The sequence below is a fragment of the Papio anubis genome, chromosome 8 (genome assembly GCF_008728515.1).
Source record: "Papio anubis isolate 15944 chromosome 8, Panubis1.0, whole genome shotgun sequence".
Lineage (NCBI taxonomy): Eukaryota > Metazoa > Chordata > Mammalia > Primates > Cercopithecidae > Papio > Papio anubis.
The window spans coordinates 133,501,626-133,519,607 of record NC_044983.1 but is presented as its reverse complement, the minus strand read 5'-3'; the positions used below and the strand labels follow the sequence as shown (position 1 = coordinate 133,519,607).

General features: G+C 43.3%; 1 protein-coding gene across 1 annotated transcript in view; it reads right to left on the bottom strand.

Moving 5' to 3' along the window:
- Window positions 1-5,965: 5,965 nt before the first annotated feature.
- Window positions 5,966-17,982, bottom strand: part of LOC116276313 (protein FAM135B-like) — a 77,271-nt gene continuing 65,254 nt past the window's right edge. The window contains exons 4-5 of the mRNA XM_031669320.1: window positions 12,377-12,447; window positions 5,966-6,646 (exon numbers count right to left, since the gene is read on the bottom strand). Of these exons, the coding sequence (XP_031525180.1) occupies window positions 6,448-6,646; window positions 12,377-12,447 (270 nt within the window). The 3' untranslated portion in view covers window positions 5,966-6,447. The remainder of the gene's footprint in view (window positions 6,647-12,376; window positions 12,448-17,982) is intronic.

The following is a 17,982-nucleotide window of genomic DNA, read 5'->3' as shown; positions in this document are numbered from 1 at the left end:
TGCACATGTACCCTAGAACTTAAAGTATAATAATAATAATAATAAAAAGAATTTGTCTAGAGATGATCCTCAGAGTATGGCCAATCAGCAAGGGGGCAATAAAGCCAGCCTCTCAGGGTTCAACTCCCTAAAGGCTGTGTGACCTAAGGCAAGTTTTTAATCTCCCTACTCTGCTTCTTCCTGTCAGAAGGTTTGATACCAGCACACTAGCCATTTGGTGGTTGTGGGGGTCCCATGGGATAAGCTAGGGGCAGCTTCCAGTACAGTGTCTGGCAAGCAGCAAGGCTTCCATCAATGCTAGGAGCTATCTGTTGTTAATACCACACATATAATAAAATAGAATCACTGTTCTGATTTCTTTTGAATTGCAAGTTGAAGAAACTCTATAATTTACCTGGAAGATGGATAAAAGGAACATCCACAAGAAAAGTAGAAAGTGTGTATGTGGATATTCCTGGCACATTCACTGGACAGACTGCAGATTAACAACTAAAATAACTTGTTATTTACTTAATTAGCTTTTCTGGTGGATCTGAATCCCTCAAGTGAAATCCAATCATATCCATTTGGGAGTTAAAAATGGATTCTTTGCTTCAGCTTGTTTTAGTGAAGGCTAAGGGGTTTTGGAGGTTAAATGTTAATTTCACACCTGTTTCATGATAATTGTATTTAACCACTTTTCTGGAAAAGTTAGTGCTTGCCCTATTTGACAGGCATTTCCCACAAGCTTAAAGGGTTCCCTTTGTTTCCAGTTGCTGTGATCCAACTGATAGAAGTTCTTCCTGCAAAATCCAGACAACAGAAGACAGAAGACAGTTCTATTTTTACCCCCATCCCTGGAGAAATCTAGCCCTTACTGTGAATTTATATCTGTGTTTCACTCCACCAAGGTTTCTGCAGACAAACTTGCAAGACTCTTTCGGTCGGAAGGTTAAACATTTTACTAAGATTTCTGATTCCCAAATTCTCATTAGGATAGTATCAGGGCCCCCATTATAAAATGGGAGTGAAGCCTGCTGATATGGTTTCACTGTGTCCTCACCCAAATCTCATCTTGAATTGTAGTTTTTGTAATACCCACATGTTGTACGAGGGACCCAGTGAGAGGTAATTGAATCATGGGGGTGGTTACCTCCATGCTGTTCTCCTGCAGTGAGTTCGTTCTCAGGAGATCTGATGGTTTTATAAGGGGCTTTCTCCTATTTGCTCAGCACTTCTCCTTGCTGCTGTCATGTGAAGAAGGACATGTTTGCTTCCCCTTCCACCATGATTGTAAGCTTCCTGAGGCTACCTCAGCCCAGCAGAACTGTGAGTCAATTAAACCTCTTTTCTTTATTAATTACCCAGCCTTGGGTATTTCTTTATAGCAGTATAGGAATGGAATAATACAGTAAACTGGTACCACAAAATGTGGCAGTGACTTTAGAACTGAGTAACAGGCAGAAGTTGGAACAATTTGAAGGGCTCAGAAGAAGACAGGAAAATGTGGGAAAGTTTGGAATTTCCTAGAGACATGTTGAATGGCCTTAACCAAATTGCTGATAGTGATAAGGGCAATGAAGTCCAGGGCGAGGTGTCTCAGATGGAGATTAGGAACTTCTTGGGAACTGGAACAAAGGTGATTCTTGCTATGCTTTAATAAAGAGACTGGCAACATGTTCCCCCTTCCCTAGAGATCTGTGGAATTTTGAACTTGAGAGAGATGATTTAGGGTATCTGGCGGAAGAAATTTCTAAGTGGTAAAGCTTTCAAGAGGGAACAGAGCATAAAAGTTTGGAAAATTTGCAGCCTGATGATGCAATAGAAAAGAAAAACCCATTTTCTAGAAAGAGACTCAAGCCTGCTGCAGAAATTTGCATAAGTAATGAGGGACCCAATGTTAATCACCAAGGAAATGGGGAAAATGTCTCTAGGGCATTCCAGAGACCTTCTCGGAAACCCCTCCCATGACAGGCCCAGAGGCCCAGGAAGAAAAAATGGTTTTGAGGACCTGGGACCAGGGCCCCCTTGCTGTGCGCAGCCTAGGGACTTGGTGCCCTGTGTCCCAGCTGCTCCAGTTGTGACTAAAAGGGGCCAAGGTATAGCTCAGCCCATGGCTTCAGAGGGTGCAAGCCTCAAGCCTTGGCAGCCTCCACTTGATGTTGAGCCTGCAGGTGCACAGAAGTCAAGAATTGAGGTTTGGGAATCTCCGCCTAGATTTCAGAGGCTATATGGAAACTCCTGGATGTCCAGGCAGAAGTTTGCTGCAGGAGCAGATCCCTCATGGAGAATCTCTGCTAGGGCAGGGCAGAAGGGAAATACAGGGTCAGAACCCCCACACGAGTCCCCACTGGGACATGGCCTAATGGAGCTATGACAAGAGGGCCACCATCCTCCAGACTCCAGTATAGTAGATCCACCGATAGCTTGCCCCATGTGCCTGGAAAAGCCACACTCAACATCAGCCCATGAAAGCAACCAGTAGAGGAGACTGTACCCTGCAAAATCAAGGGGCATTGCTACCCAAGGCCATGGGAGCTCACCTCTTGCATCAGCATGACCTGGATGTGAGAGATGGAGTCAAAGGGGATTATTTCAGAGCTTTGAGATTTAATTACTGCCTTATTAGATTTTGGACTTGCATGGGACCTGTAACCCCTTTGTTTTGGCCAATTTGGAATAGATATATTTACCCAATGCCTGTACCCTCAATGTATCTAGGAAATAACTAACTTGCTTCTGATTTTGCAGGCTCATAGGCAGAAGGGACTTGCCTTGTCTCAGTTGAGACTTTGGACTTGGACTTTTGGGTTAATGCTGAAATGAATTAAGACTTTGGGGGACTGTTGGAAAGGCATGATTGTGTTTTGAAATGTAAGGACATGAGATTTGGAAAGGATCAGGGTGAAATGTTATGGTTTGGCTATGTCTCTACCCAGAGTTCATCTTGAATTATAGTTCCCATAATCCCCACATGTGGTGGGAGAGATCTGGTGGGAGGTAACTGAATCATGAGGGCAGTTACCTCCATGCTCTTCTTGTGATAGTGAGTGAATGCTCACCAGATCTGATGGTTTTATAAAGGGCTTTTCCCCTTTTGCCCAGCACTTCTCCTTGATGCTGCCATGTGAAGAAGGATGTGTTTTCTTCCACTTCCACCATGATTGTATGTTTCCTGAGGCCTCCCCAGCACTGTGGAACTGTGGGTCAGTTAAACCTCTTTCCTTTATACATTACCCAGTGCCAATTATTTCTTCATAGCAGAGTGAGAACAGACTAATACACCTGCTCTCTGCCCTTTCAGTTGGCATAAACACTTTGCATTAACAAACTGGCCTCTAATCTGATGTAACTTCCAGTCTAACCAACTCAAAGCTGCTGGAGTCTTTACAAAACATAGATCTTACCGGGTAACTCTCCTGCTGAAAACATTCAGTGCCTCCTTTTTATACAATAAACAAATTCTCTATTCTTTAATGTGTCATTAATTACTGTATTAAACTGTAACTCCAATTTACCATCCCAAATTCACTTTTCACTGTCACAGTCTCTTGTCCTCTAGGTGTAGCACAAAGACCGTTTCTTCTAGAAAGATTTCTCTCATGTCCCTGAAGTAGAGTTGCTTCTTTCCCATGCTAACGATTACATACCATTTATTAAATGCTTATTATGTACTAGACATGAGGCCTAGGTGAGGGCTTGGAATACGAGAGGTGCTAAATAACAATCAACTGAATTAATGGCCAAGGGTTTTACATGTGCTGTCTCATTTAATCCTTCTAAAAGCATTCTGGTATGTACTGAAACTGAAACTCACATGCTCAAACTAACAGAGTTAACAAGCAGAGGGCTCAGATTTGCAACATGGGTCTGTCTAACCGTAAAAACCATCCCTTTAATTCCTACCCAACACTGGGTTCCCACTCCACTCACTTAACAGGTATTGCTCAGAATTAGAGTTTGGTCTACGTGTGTTTCTGCCGGACTCTGAGACTTTAATGATGTCAGACTTGATTTATCTCAGAGTTTCCAGACATGGCCTCTCTAGAAGTGGCCAAAGCTTTTGCCACCCACCTTGAAGGAAGCATATTTTCGCCACGTGCAGCACTATACACCTCATCCCATTGCACCTTCTCATCATCCCTGTTGGGTTAGTATCACATCTCATTTTTTAAAAATTTTCGGCTTGGTGCAGTGGCTCACACCTATAATCCTAGCACTTTGGGAGGCTGAGGCAGGTGGATTGCGTGACCTCAGGAGTTTGAGACCAGTATGACCAACTTGGTGAAACCCTGTCTCTACAAAAAATTTAAAAAAATTTAGCTGGGCATGGTGGCTCCTGCCTGTAGTCCCAGCTACTTGGGGGGCTGAGGCAGGAGGATCACTTGAGCCCAGTTGGCAGAGGTTGCAGTGAGCTGAATTTCAATTACTGTGCTCTAGCTTGGGTGACAGACAGAATGAGACCCTGTCTCAAAAAACAAAACAAAACAAAAAAACAATAAAAATAAAATAAAATAAATGGAAATTACTTTGACTCATTCATTGACTTATATGTTGAAACAGACGCTAGAAAAGTTAGGTGACTTATCCAAGAATTCCCCAAAAAGTAAGTGGTAGGGCTAGATGATAAGATGGTCTTGACTCCAGCCGATGAAAGAACAATTTGATCCCAGGGCCCCAGAATCTGCTGCAGGAAGCTCTGCCTTTCCTTCCGCAGGCTGTCTGTCACCTTCTCTTGCCTCATCTTCAGCAGTGACAGCCTGCTAATCGCAGGACCTGACCTCGCTAGCCTCACCTCATGGAGGGCAGACAGATCATGCCCTTAACTCTGCATTGAGGACGTGATTTGCCAGCCTTGGAGTGCGTTAGGAGCTAGGGAATATCCTTTGGGAATATTCTTCACAGGATGATAATACTCTCTGCTGCTTTCTGGATTCTATATCTCCTGTCACTTCCCAAGGTCAGGTCTGCTCTCCTTTGTTTCTGTAACTGTGAATATTGTAACATTTTCTACCAATCTCTACCACAACAGCATAACTTCACAAATGCAAATGGGCCCACTTCATTGGACTGTGAACTCACTGAGGGAAAGATCTATTCCAAAGTATTTTTATATTCCATAGTAGAATGTACTGCATATTCTCTTACACTTTTCCTAGAGCACAGCAGGCCCCTAGTAAATACCCATTGAGTAAAAGAATAATGGAGCCAGGAAAGGAACCCAGCAGATGGATGTGGTCACTGGATCACACCTCCAGGGGCACCAGCTCCTGGTCACATGGCATGGGTCAGATTGGGTAACTAATTTCCTACTCTCTGACCCCAGCAGAGAACAGGGGCTTCAGGACAGGAACAGCAAACGTAGTGAAAATTCTAGTCTCCTGTACCTGCACTTAAACTCTCAGCACTAAGAAGCCATTCAGAAAAGGGAAATTAGGAAAGATTCCTTTTGGAAATGCCATGCTACAACATTCTATGCATAAACACTGCACACATGCAACTTTTGCCCATGTGCATATGTAATGTTTTGAAATTATTTCATGCACCGATCTGGCCATGCTCGGAGTAGGTATGAAGACAGGCAAGCACAGTACAATATGCTACATGTTGTCAGTTCTGTCCCTCCACTTGGGACATTCATAGAACCTCAGTGGTTCACATGATCTTGAACATGTTCTGGGAAAATTCACAGAAGGGAAGAATCAAACCATATGCATGGGCTGGGCACGGTGGCTCATGCCTGGAATCCCAGCACTTTGAGAGGCTGAGGAGGGTGGATAACCTGAGGTCAAGAGTTTGAGACCAGCCTGGCCAACACGGTGAAACCCCAGGTCTACTAAAAATTACAAAAATTAGCTGGGCTTGGTGGCAGGTGCCCGTAATCCCAGCTACTCAGGAGGCTGAGGCAGGAGAATCACTTGACCCCGGGAACCGGAAGTTGCAGCAAGCCGAGGTTGTGCCATTGCACTCCAGCCTGGGCAACAAGAGCAAGACTCCATCTCGAATAAATAAATAAATAAATAAATAAATAAATAAATGGACCTTCTACATTTGAACAAATAACTACTTGGGGAAGAAAAAGAAAACTAAGCCCCTATCATGTGCCTGGCACTATCTTCATTTGAGATTCACTAAAATCTTATGTAGATGGGATACACATTAGTATCCCTGTTGTAGAGGATTATATGGCTCAGGAACATTAAATGACTTCTGAAAGAAGGCGCAGTTAGAAAAATGTGAAGCCAGACTCCAAGTCTTCCTGGTGTAAGCCATAGTTTGCAGGTTTTCGATTTCCGGGTTCCACACCAGTCTCCCCTTGGGAACCCCTCCTTACTCTCTCCCACGCTCCTCAGTGAGAACCAAAGCTTAAACCTGCAGCCTTAGAGAAACTCCCTTGCGTGTGCTGATCTCTCCTGGAAAACTCCCTGCCCCTCCACCACACCTGCAATGGAAGGTAGGTCCCACATATCAGGGCTGCCTCCAAACTTCATACCTGATCAAGGGCTGCTGCAGAGCCACCAGGGCAGCATGGACGGTCACCGAGATCACAGACAGGTGGAAATAGTCGAACATGACCGGGACCTGGTGGTGCAGACCATTCCGGGGGTGGAAGTGCAGGCCAAGCGTGCGGCTGCTGACCATCGGTGCCCCGGCCACATCCCTCAACCTAGAAGGCAAGCATGTGAGCTCATGTGAGAAATGGTGGGTTGCCCCTGCTGTCATCCTAGCATACCTGTATTAAGCCCCTCCATGGGCCAAGCGCCATGCATACATCGTCTTATTCAGTCCTGCAAGTGCTCTGCCTGGTAGAGATCATTTTTCCCATCACTGGCAGATGAGAAAACCAGAGTTCAGAAGTATTGCTGGATATCACACAGCTGCTACACAACAGATCTGGTGACATGCTGCACTGTCAGGGACATCAAGCTCATGTGTCAGTGATGGATAGGAAGCACACACTAGCTTTTCAAGACTCTTCAACACTGAAGCCTCCTACTTTTTCCACTTCTTTTTTATTTCCCCTATAGATGTCCAGATGTCCAGTGCTCTCCTCATAATGCTGCACTGACTGTGTGAGCCTATGTTTTCCTACCACTTAAGGGACTATGATTAATGCATCTTTATAATCCCAATACCTAGCCTAGTATCTGGCAGGTATTGAGAATATAAATCCAAAATAAAATGAACAATTGACTGACTGAACAAACAAAAGAATGAATGATACCCAAAGCACAGTGCTTAAATAATCTGACTAGTTTCATCAAGGGTTCCCCAATGTCTGCTCCAGTATTTTGTAATTGACACGTATCTGAGTCTAAGAGATTAAACCAACTGGCACAAGACCCAACAGCATCTTTGATGATTAAAAGAAGATTGGTTGTTGCCTATATAAAACCTGGGGCCATGTTCGCCCCAGGAAGACCCAGCACTAATCTCAAATCCTGAGAACCAGTCATTTGGGCTGTGCAAATTTCTCTGAAGCAGAACACAAGGGAAACCTGGGAGGAGCATCTTTCACGAGGAAAGCAGAGAGGAAATGCTTGTCCTCCATCCATAGATAAGGAAATGAAGCACAGAAAGGGCCAGATGGAGGGAGCAGCCTCTGAAGACCCAACACCACGGGCTTTGCTTCCTTGAAACCCTTGTTGCTTGTGTGCAAACAAAGGCCAAGTGAAAGAGCCAGCTAAATTATTGGAACTCAGGATGACTCCATAGATTGAATATGAATAATGGTCCCCTGGTACCAGAAAGAAACCTGTTGGGGAGAGGATGAAGGGTCTACCCCATGAATCTCAGCAAGGTGTTAACATTTACATTATTTTTAATTCTGGCTACAATGTATTGAGAGCTTATTATGAACTGAACACGGTACTTTTCCCTTTAATCTGCATGGCAATTATAGGAGGTATTTATTGGCATTATTCTGTTTGTAGAAAAGGAAGTAAAGTCAACAAAAGTTAATTAAAGCCACAAGACAAAAATGTAATCTTGGACCAGGTCTTCCTGATTCACAGTTATTTCTGAGTTACTGCTCAATATTGCTTTGAATCCAGTCAGACCCAGGTTCCTACGAATCACAGATATATCCCTAGGGCTTGAACAACAGAATGTTAAATACATATCAGTGTAGCAAAGATGGCAAAAATGTTCACAAGAATTTAAGCCACATTAGTAAGAGTAAAGAATTAAGAATGAAGAGGTGGTAACTCTCCTGTGCTCTTAAAGAGATATATCCAAAATGGAGATAAAACTTAGGTCCTGGTGGTGGTGCAGAGAGGTCTCTAAGCTCTGAAATGATGGTGGTAAACTTGATTGCACTGATAAGACAGTGTCTGAATTTTTATAAGGGAAATAAAGCAAACAAAAAAAATTAAACAAACAAAAAACACACACAGAAATAGCCCTACTATTTAATCTGGAAATGACATAAATAAGGTTTCTTCTTTATTTTTTTGAGATGGAGCCTCACTCTGTCACCCAGGCTGCCAGGCTGGAGTGCTGTGGTATAATCTCGGCTCACTGCAACCTCCGCCTCCTGGGTTCAAGAAAACCTCCCACCTCAACCTCCCAAGTAGCTGGGATTACAAGCCTGAGCCCACACCCAGCTAATTTTTATATTTTTTAGTAGAGACGGGGTTTCACCATGTTGGCCAGGCTGGTCTTGAATTCCTGACCAAAAGTAATCCTCTTGCCTTGGCCTACCAAAGTGTTGGGATTACAGGTGAGAACCACTGTGCCTGGCCAAGAAGATTTCTTTTCTGAACTGCCATCCAGACTTGGGATTTGTCTGGGTGGTCGCAAGAAATAAAACTGAAGTCTACTGAGGGCAGATGCACAGGGATGAATCGTTCCTTGAAATAAAGAAGAATTTCCCAATCAGCAGAACTATTCAGGGCAGAATGGGCCATGATGTGAAGAGTGAGGTCCCCATCCCTGTGCAAACAAGTTTTGATGGGTCTTTGCAGAGGAACAAGTACAAATATGAGGTTAGAATAAAGCAGAGTTTCCTCACCTCATAACATTGCTTTGGGGACTGAGTCATGCTTTCTTGTGGTGGGAGGGGGCACTGCTGACTTGTGGACTGTACGACGTGCAGCAGCATCTCTGGCCTTTACTCACTAGACGGCAATATCTAAGTGTGACAATCCTATCTGCTTCACACCATTTCTGGGATTTGTTCTAACGCTCTAGAAGAGGTTGGCCTTCTTTCAGATCTATAAAGTCAGAAGTGAAGCCCCGCCCTTACTGTGCTCACATCTCCCCTCAAGCATCCTCCTCAGCTGTGATAACCAAACATGTCTCTGGGCAAGGCCACATGTCTCCAGGGGTCAGAATCCTCCCGCCTGCATTGAGAGCCACCAGACAAGACAAATTTCAGGAGCTCTTCTGTCCCAATATGAGAGGCTCTGCTTCTCCATTTTGTTCCCACCCAGGCCTATGTGATGCTAAAGAAGCCAGATGACTTGGTCATGTTTCAGAGCCTAATGTCCACCCCAGGATATGCCACGGATGCCTTGTCATCCTTAAACTCAATTTATGAAAATTTTAAAATGTGGCATTTTCAATCTTCCCCAGCCTCTGACTTCCTGTTCATCTTAGCTAATCTTATAGTTCATGAAAACCCTTGCCCTGATTATTATTAAGTGCTTGGGAGAGGAAGCAACACATTGAAGCCTGGCCTCACTTCCAACTAGGAAGCCATAAAGAGCAAGAGGACATTTAGCCATCAGATTGCGTACTTGGCCTGCTACATATATTATCTCCCTTAATCATCAAACAGACCTATGAGGTATATATTCTATAATGATATCTATTTTGTAACTGAAGCTACTGAGATTTATGAAAGTGTGGGACTTCCCCAATGTTTTATAGTTAATGAGTGCAGAGTCTAGGTTGCTGAGTTTTATACACTTTGATTAAACCAGTCACCGGTATACAGGCTCTCCGTTAACTACTGTTTTGCTGAACAGAAAGTCTCATTTACTGTGTACACTATGGCTTATCACATGGAGGGCAGGTGGGAGGCTGATTTCTAGGCTGAGCTTGGAGTTAGCCGCAAGGTTCTGTGATGAATTGGAAATGTCTACCATACAGCTATGAATGAATATCTGGGAAGGAAGTGGAACAGAGTGATAGGGCGGGGTGGGTTACTGGAGGTGTTAATGACAGAAACCCCAGATGGTTAGAGGAAAATAGGAGCACCATAACGTCAGGGCTTTACTTCTGAGTTTATAGCTCGGGAAGAAGGCCAGCCTCTTTTAGGGCTTCTGAGTTCAGTATGGTGCTAGAACAAGTCCTGGTGATGGGGTGAAGCAGGTAGGATTCCTCAAGTCTCTACACTATCCTGCTACGGAGAAAGCAGATGTGATGAGAAAGGCAGGTGGCCAGAGGGCTGGGGTCCAGATAGAGACAAAAATGAGGCATCTGTGAAGTTGAACCCAGACTGTGGCACGACCATGGACAGATACTCCTGCCAGCCCAGGGACCAGGCAAGACTGGCTACACATCAGTGGATGCCCCTTCTCAATTCCCATACACGATCAAGTCCCTAACACTTCAGTAGACATCCATCTTTGGTTCAAATCCCCTTGGACTCAACTCCTCATGTTATGAACAGTCCCATAACGGATTAGACAGATTTCAGAGATAGGACAGTCCTTGAGAAGGGGAAGAAGTTCTGCGAAGAAATCTGACCTTTTTTTTATTGTGTTTTGTTTTGTTTTGTTTTGTTTTTGAGACAGGGTCTTGCTCTGTCACCCAGGCTGGAGTGCAGTGGCACAATCACGACACACCGTAAACCTGAAGTCCTGGGCTCATGCAATCTTTCCACCTCAGCCTCCCAAAGTGCTGGGATAACAGGCATGAGCCACTGCCCCTGGCCAAATCTGAACTTTGAAGGGATGAGGGAAACAGTTCTGCCAGCATTGACTCATCAGCTTCCCAATTCCCCATTCTCCAAAGGAAAAGGGGAAACATTTGTTGGAGAGGTTACAGAGACCAGAAGTGAAAATTGACTTTAATTTGCAGATAGTGGTCAGCGTGTGCTGAGATTCTGCTAACAGAACGGAGAAAGAAGGAGTTTTCCTCCCTTTGCCTAAGCCAAGAGAGGAGGTCTTCAAGGGAGATTGCCCTGTATCCCCTAGAACAGTGGGAATGCAGTTCCTAGTGCTCAACTCATTCTGCAAAGGCCATCAGGAGAGAAGCTGAGGGTGGCTGGATTGGTCTAAACAAAAGTGAGCAGGCTTGGCAGAGGAGGTTATGTGGAATGGGGGTTAAAGTGTCTGTGTTCATTTCCCATGGGCCAGATGAGTGTGCTTTGGAAAAGTATCCACCCCCGAAGAGCTTCTTGCAAGGAATGAGTCACCCAGCCTCTTGTGAGGCATCACTACATCAGATAACTGCAGGGATGGGGCTGGGTGAGAGTCTTCTGGTCAGGGGTACCTAAGGAGTCTATCTCTAAGGAATTCACAAGAACATCCTAAGGCCAATTCAGGGTTTACCATATGACAATCCTACTCACAAATGAACCCCTGCCCTTTTCTCCACTGTTTCCCTCCTTACTGTGCCTGACCCTGCAAAGCCTGCAAACTGCAGTGGGGAAGAAATGGGGGATATGAAGTCCCCCACCATGCCCTGTTCCTACACTGGGAGTTTTCTACGCTAGGAAAGCCTGGATCTGGAGGTGAGGTAGAGAAAGGAGGCAACAGAAAGAAGCTATACAATGGATGAGGTTTAGAGTTCTGATATGATACTTCACTGGACTTTTCACACCTAAAAAAAGGATGACTTACTCATTAGCGGAAATATCCCAGCTTAGTGGCCTGACAGCTCAGCCCAGGGTAGGAAGAAGAGGCCACAGAACAAGCCGAAAGAAAGCAGTTATGAGAAAGAAGAAAGTTGCCTCCTGCTTATTTAATGAGCGGGTTACAGATAAATGGAGTTTCCAGTTTCAGAGTTGAAACATAACAGCAGATATGTCACACAAAGACGTTGAATCCTGAGAGAATCTCCTTTGATTCAGAATCCTTTGATTCAGAAGGGGATTTGCCATTTGTAGCTTCATAGGGTCGTTAATCTAAAACCCCCAATTATTATCACATTGTAAGATGTGTGAAGGTGTCAGACATGAGAAAGTGCCAGTTAATAAAGCCAACAAGTTATGAGATTTCTGTGTATGCATTTGAGCTGCCTGCCTAAAATGTATGTGGTTTGAAATGACCACACAAACTTTCTTAGCCCACACCCCTGAGTAAGGGACATTGCAGCTGATCAGGAGATGCTTATCTGAGAGACGTTCTGAGATTCATGGCCTATGAGACTATCCCAGGAGTAGGGAAGCGGGGAGGAGAGCATCGTGCTTCTACAATTCAATACTTTCCATTTCCATGACACTCACTGCTGTTCACTGTCGGTAAAGTGCAGATCCACCTTGAGTTGAAAATCTACTTCACTCAGCGCATCTTCCATCTGCAAAAGAAACAAAGTCCAAGGGATTTCAGGAGTCAAATATTGTCCAAATGAAATACTTAGCTTGTCTACTTCCCAAAGTAGAGAAACACCATCTTGTCCAAAAATCAATGCCATTTATGCTGAAAGCAGAATTTCCATGTATGTTTCATGGAGTTCTGGGTGAACAGGATATCTGGGAGTATTACACAAAAAGAAAAAAAGAAGGGATTTACATACTCAGTTTGGAGAAAGTCAATTTGCAAAAAAAAAAAAAAATGCTAAACAAGTTTCTTTATTGCAGGACTTTCGAGAGTCTCATTTGGATTTGATCTAGAATCCCATTTGGGGCAAGAGTCAAGTGTTCTGTAGCACCTCCTTTGGGAAGGATGGAGCAGGGAACTCGCAGTGAAATTCCACTTGGCTAGCAATGGGATTAAGTCAGAACAAGGTCATCTCTAACCCTCAGGCATCCTCTCAGGGCAGGCATCATGGCCCACGGGTCCAGAGGAGGAAGCTCATGTTTGGGAAAGCAGTCACTTCTTCAGGTGGCTCAGCTTCATAAGAAAGCAGCTTTTTCATTTTTGTCTTGAAATCCATTGTATTTAACCATTTTCACTTTAAGACACTGGCATTTTATGTCCTACCCATGGCCGCATTTATCCTTTGCTTTAAGAAAAAATAAAAAAAGAAAACATACTTTTTAAACACAGGAATCTTTATTCTTCCTGCCAGTTTCTCCTATATACCTGGAAGATGGTACCCCTAGTTCTCCTTTTTTAACATCACTCCCAACTCAAGGGGGTGTTACTTGCTAAATACCAGATCTCGCCACCACCTCTACTCAGAGGTCAGCCCAGGGTCAGTTCTACACACCTGTCATAGGACTTGGCCTCCTCCTCATTCACAGGCAGGATGCAGCCCTTTTTGTCTGTAACCACAAAATGCCGTGTCTTGTTTATCTTGGTATTTAACGGTGCCTATTACAATTTTGGAGGCGGTGTTATCACCTGGAAGCTTGTGAGCCAAGTATTGTCTGCTGATGTGTCTTGTTTAGTCCCCATAGTATTTTTGAAAATGTTTTCAACAAATTGCAAACATTTACAATTCAGGCAATTTCATATTTGCATTATGGGTTTTTAGCTTCTGCAAAAAAACAAAAAACAAAGCAAAACAAAACCCTGGACTTGGGAGTGCTGGGCTGGCATTTAGAAACTCATTTAGAAACTCTGTTTCAGGGTTCAATCACCTGATCTGTTTCAGATCAGGTAATTGCTGTCCCTTCTACCACCATTCACAGTATTCACTGACACCCGTCTGACCTGCATCTAAAAGCCCCTGGCTATTTTCTTGTGTAGTGTTCCCAGTAATCCTTGTATGATTAAGAGAGAGACTAGTTTTAATTCATTCTTGATCCCTTGCTCCAGAAATAGTGTCTGCTACATAGAAAGTATCAATGCATCTTTGAGGAATAAATAAAGCTTTTTCCCCAATCCCCACCTTTTTTGGTTTTCATTTCTTTGCAAGAATCTCCTCATCTTCCTGAGATGGAAATCTCTTACCCAAAGATCTCTTAGGAAATGTCTTCCTGGTTAAGCATAATTCATGGAGAGATATACAGATGGAATTTATCTTTAGGTCTCCAGGGTTTAAAATTTGTTATTTAAAAAAAAGCATTTAAAAGTTAACATTTTGCTGAATCCAAGTGCTATAAATAACTTCCTTTCCTAGCTTTGTTTTGCATAATCATGAACCTAGCTTCAAACACACAAGGAACGCATTGCAGCCTCTTGTCACCAGGAAGGGAGGGAGACTGGCAACGTAAGCTTCCCAACTACCTTCTGAGCACGCATTTGCCTGGGTAATGAAAATTCAATGTAAACTCCAGTTTTAAACTTGCTGCAGTTTCCTTAGGAACTGGGAGAGAAATCACTGGCCTGGATAAGCTGTGGCTAAATTGAGCTGGGCTATAACTTTACAATGCTTCAATGAATCTTATTTGCAAGATATTCCAGAATGAAGTCACTGCCTTTTCTAAACATTTATTCCATGGTTGGCTGTTGACTTCCTACCCACCCCCCCCCCCTTCAAAAAGACACACACACACACACACACACCATACAAACATATGATTTTCCTTTATTCTGCATTATCTCAATTAGAGTCATCATCTCCATTCAAGGGTTATTTTCTCACGAACAGGAAGTAGTTCTGCAAACTAGTAGAAATAATATAAGAAGCTAATATTTACAGAAGAGTTATTATTTGGCAGGCAATAAACTATCATTATACGTATACTATTTTATTTAACATGGATAAAACTATGAGTTGGGAAAGACTGTCCTGCATTTACCCATGAGGAAACTGAGGCTCCCTGTGCTAAAGGCATTTTCTCAAACTCAGTTAGTGAGAGTCCCACATCCCAGATGCTGTCAAGGGCTCCATTTCTTCAGCTTTCTCCCATGGTCATGTGTGTGTTCTAGGTTGGACGTTCTCTCACTGCTTGGTTTCAACTCATAATGGTGACTCTCTTGTTTTCTCCTCCATTCTTAACTACTATCTTGGGATTTGTTGCAGCCTGATAGCTAAGAGAGCAGCTTCTGAAATCAAGATACATGTGTACAACTCTTAGTTCTATCATTTCATATCTATGAGACCTGGCGCCAGTCAACCTCTCTGTTGTTTTCTCATCTGTAAAATGAGAGTAAAATAATTACATTTACTCACAAAGCATTGTTATTGTGTGAATTAAAATTTAAAAATGTACACAAAGGGCTTTGTTTACAATTGAACTGACAATTCTCAACAAAGGTTAGCTATTATTATTGCTGTCATTTTCAACCATAGGGGGCCCGGCCACATGAAGGACCCATTCTTCTACCAACTTCACATAGTGGTCCTGCATGCTGGTCACAAACACAGACTTTATGATCAGAGGGCCCAGGTTCAAACCCTGGCTCTACAACTTCCAGGTGGTACGACTTTAGATAAATGCCTTCTCTAAGTCACTGTATCCTCATCTGTAAAACAGGAGTAGTAAAACACCTCTCATGTTGTTGCAATAATTCAATGAAATATTCCAGACAAAGAAATCAGCACAGCGCCTGCCATACAGCACATACCTTGTAGGTATAAGATGCTGTTTGTTGGGGTTCAATCAGGCTGGGGGGAAAAATATTAAAGATAGTTATAGTAATAGTCAAAAACTCTCTTGGAAGGCCTGAGAGTTTGCACAGCTTCAGATTGCTTGGCGGAAGGCAGCCAGGGTCTCTTTGCAGGAGCCAGAAAGATTAGGGTACAAGTACAGAAGAATGTGGGAAGTTAATCTTCCTATCCTGTTTACTTATATGGGCTTAAGACTAACCTTTGTCCTACCAGGCACACTTTACTGCCTCCTACTTGGTGGTCAGCAGAAGTTTATTACCCGCAAATGGTGTTTACTTTAGGCCTGAGAACCTGGCCTTTAATCTTTACCCTCTAGTGGTGTTTACTCACAACTTTTGTTAATTAGTCTTACTGAATAAATAAGAGCCTCACTAACCCATATGGGCCCAGTCGCAACTGTTTACAGAACTCAGCTTGGAGCCTTTAAGCAGCTCAGACCCTCAGCTGGACTGGCAAAGCAGAATATCTGTGTGTCAGTGTATGTTTATTCATCCATTGCCGAATCAGGGGTCTGCAGGAACAGACCCCCTGCAGCTAGTGTCCCCGTGAAAGGAGCGCTGCCTCCGCTGTTAGGGCTAAGATCCTTGTGATTGTTCTTATAACTCATCCTCAACTCCTTTCACTCCCCAGTAGAAGCTTTTCTTCTCCCAACTACCCTGGACTATCAGTAACTCCAAGCCTATTTCATGCCCAAATCTTAGAGTCAACTTCCATTTATCATTCCTTTCTACATGATGCCTGCCATCTCCTATGCTCAACCTGAACCCAGTCCTAAGGGCTGCACTTGGCGGCCATGCAGCTCACCCTTTCAACTCACACAGTTTCCATTCACACAGTTACGACCTCTGCCATGATGCTCACCAAGACACCATGCACTACAGCAGCAACTGCCTGTACGCCCTTGGTCTCCTGGGCCCCATTTTCTATATTATTGCCAGACTGACCTTTCTAAATGCCAGGTCTCCTCCTTCTGTCCTGAAGGAGACTCCTACCTTTAAAAAAAGAGAAACATGACCTTCGGCAGAGTCTCTATGGCTCTCCATGCTGTGTCCTCAACCTTCCTTTCTAGCTTTGTATCCCTGCCAGTTTCCAGCCCATTCCAACAATGCTTTCTCCCCCAAATCTGCCTTCTGCTTTACTGCTTTTTATGGGCCTTGCCGTCTTCTGTCTCAGGAGCTCTTAACTGGTTACTGTGGAAATCTTGTCCATTTTTCTACTTATCCAAACTCTGAATCAACTCAGGCCCCTCTCTGCTTCCAGCAAACAAAAAAAAAAAAAAAAAAAGAAAAAGAAAAAAAACCCCACCTCTGTCTGAATCACTAGGTCTGGCATGGGCTCATGAATCTGCATTTTGTATGAGTACTGCCAGGGGACTGTGATGCCGGTGCAGCAAGGAATTACACTTTGGAAAATGCTTTTCCTTTTTAAGCCTATGAAAATGCAATCTTGCTCATAAAATGTGTTTAATATATAATCTTTTCCCCTTCTTCCTCAGAGTGGCAAGCATTTTGCTGTTAATAATTGTATCTGCTTTTTTGCTCTGCCTGCTAGGAGCTTAGAACTAAATGTATGGATCACCATTAGCAAATATCCAGAGGGTGTTTGCGCATTTTGGTCCCCTACATTTACCCCAGCCTTTATTTTCCTGTATGTGTTTCTCCTCCACTCTGCCTCATTCCATTGCTAGCTTTTCTTTTTACTATTCTATGCATTTTGTAAGCCTTCCCAAATCTTCTGTGGGATTACACAGCGTATATAAATAAAATATACACACTACCTCCAGACTCACTCTTTGCAACTGTTATTATAACATCTCTTCCTACACCTTAACTTGTGATTAGTTCTGTCCATGGTCATCTCTTGCACTTATCTGTGACCTCAATGCATAACTGAATCTTCCTCATGTCTGAATTTCTGATAGCGGGTGGAATCACGTGTTTGACGAATAGGCATTTCATAAATGTCTGTGGTTCACAATCATGTCTATGTGTATCCATGAACATAATTTCTGGCCGACTGGCTATAAGCAGTGTTTTGGTTGTCATAAGCAGACTGATACTAACTGGAAATGCATCCATTCCAAATATACAGTGTTTACAGACATATCCAATTAACTTTTATTATCCCTGATTTGTATATAGCAATTAGCTGTGACATTGTTTGCTGCCATATGGATTACCCCCAACACAATAACAAATTATTAGCTTACAGAGATAAGAAATTTGATAGGAAGAAGAAAACAACATGTAATATGAAACAGACTCCCCATTCAACTTGAGAACTAAGGTTGGCTACAACCTCACATGAGTTAAGGTTGAGGGTTGGGAAGGTCAAACTTGAAGGCTTTAAATTGTCAGGGACAAGAACAATTCTCTGACGGAATTAAATGGA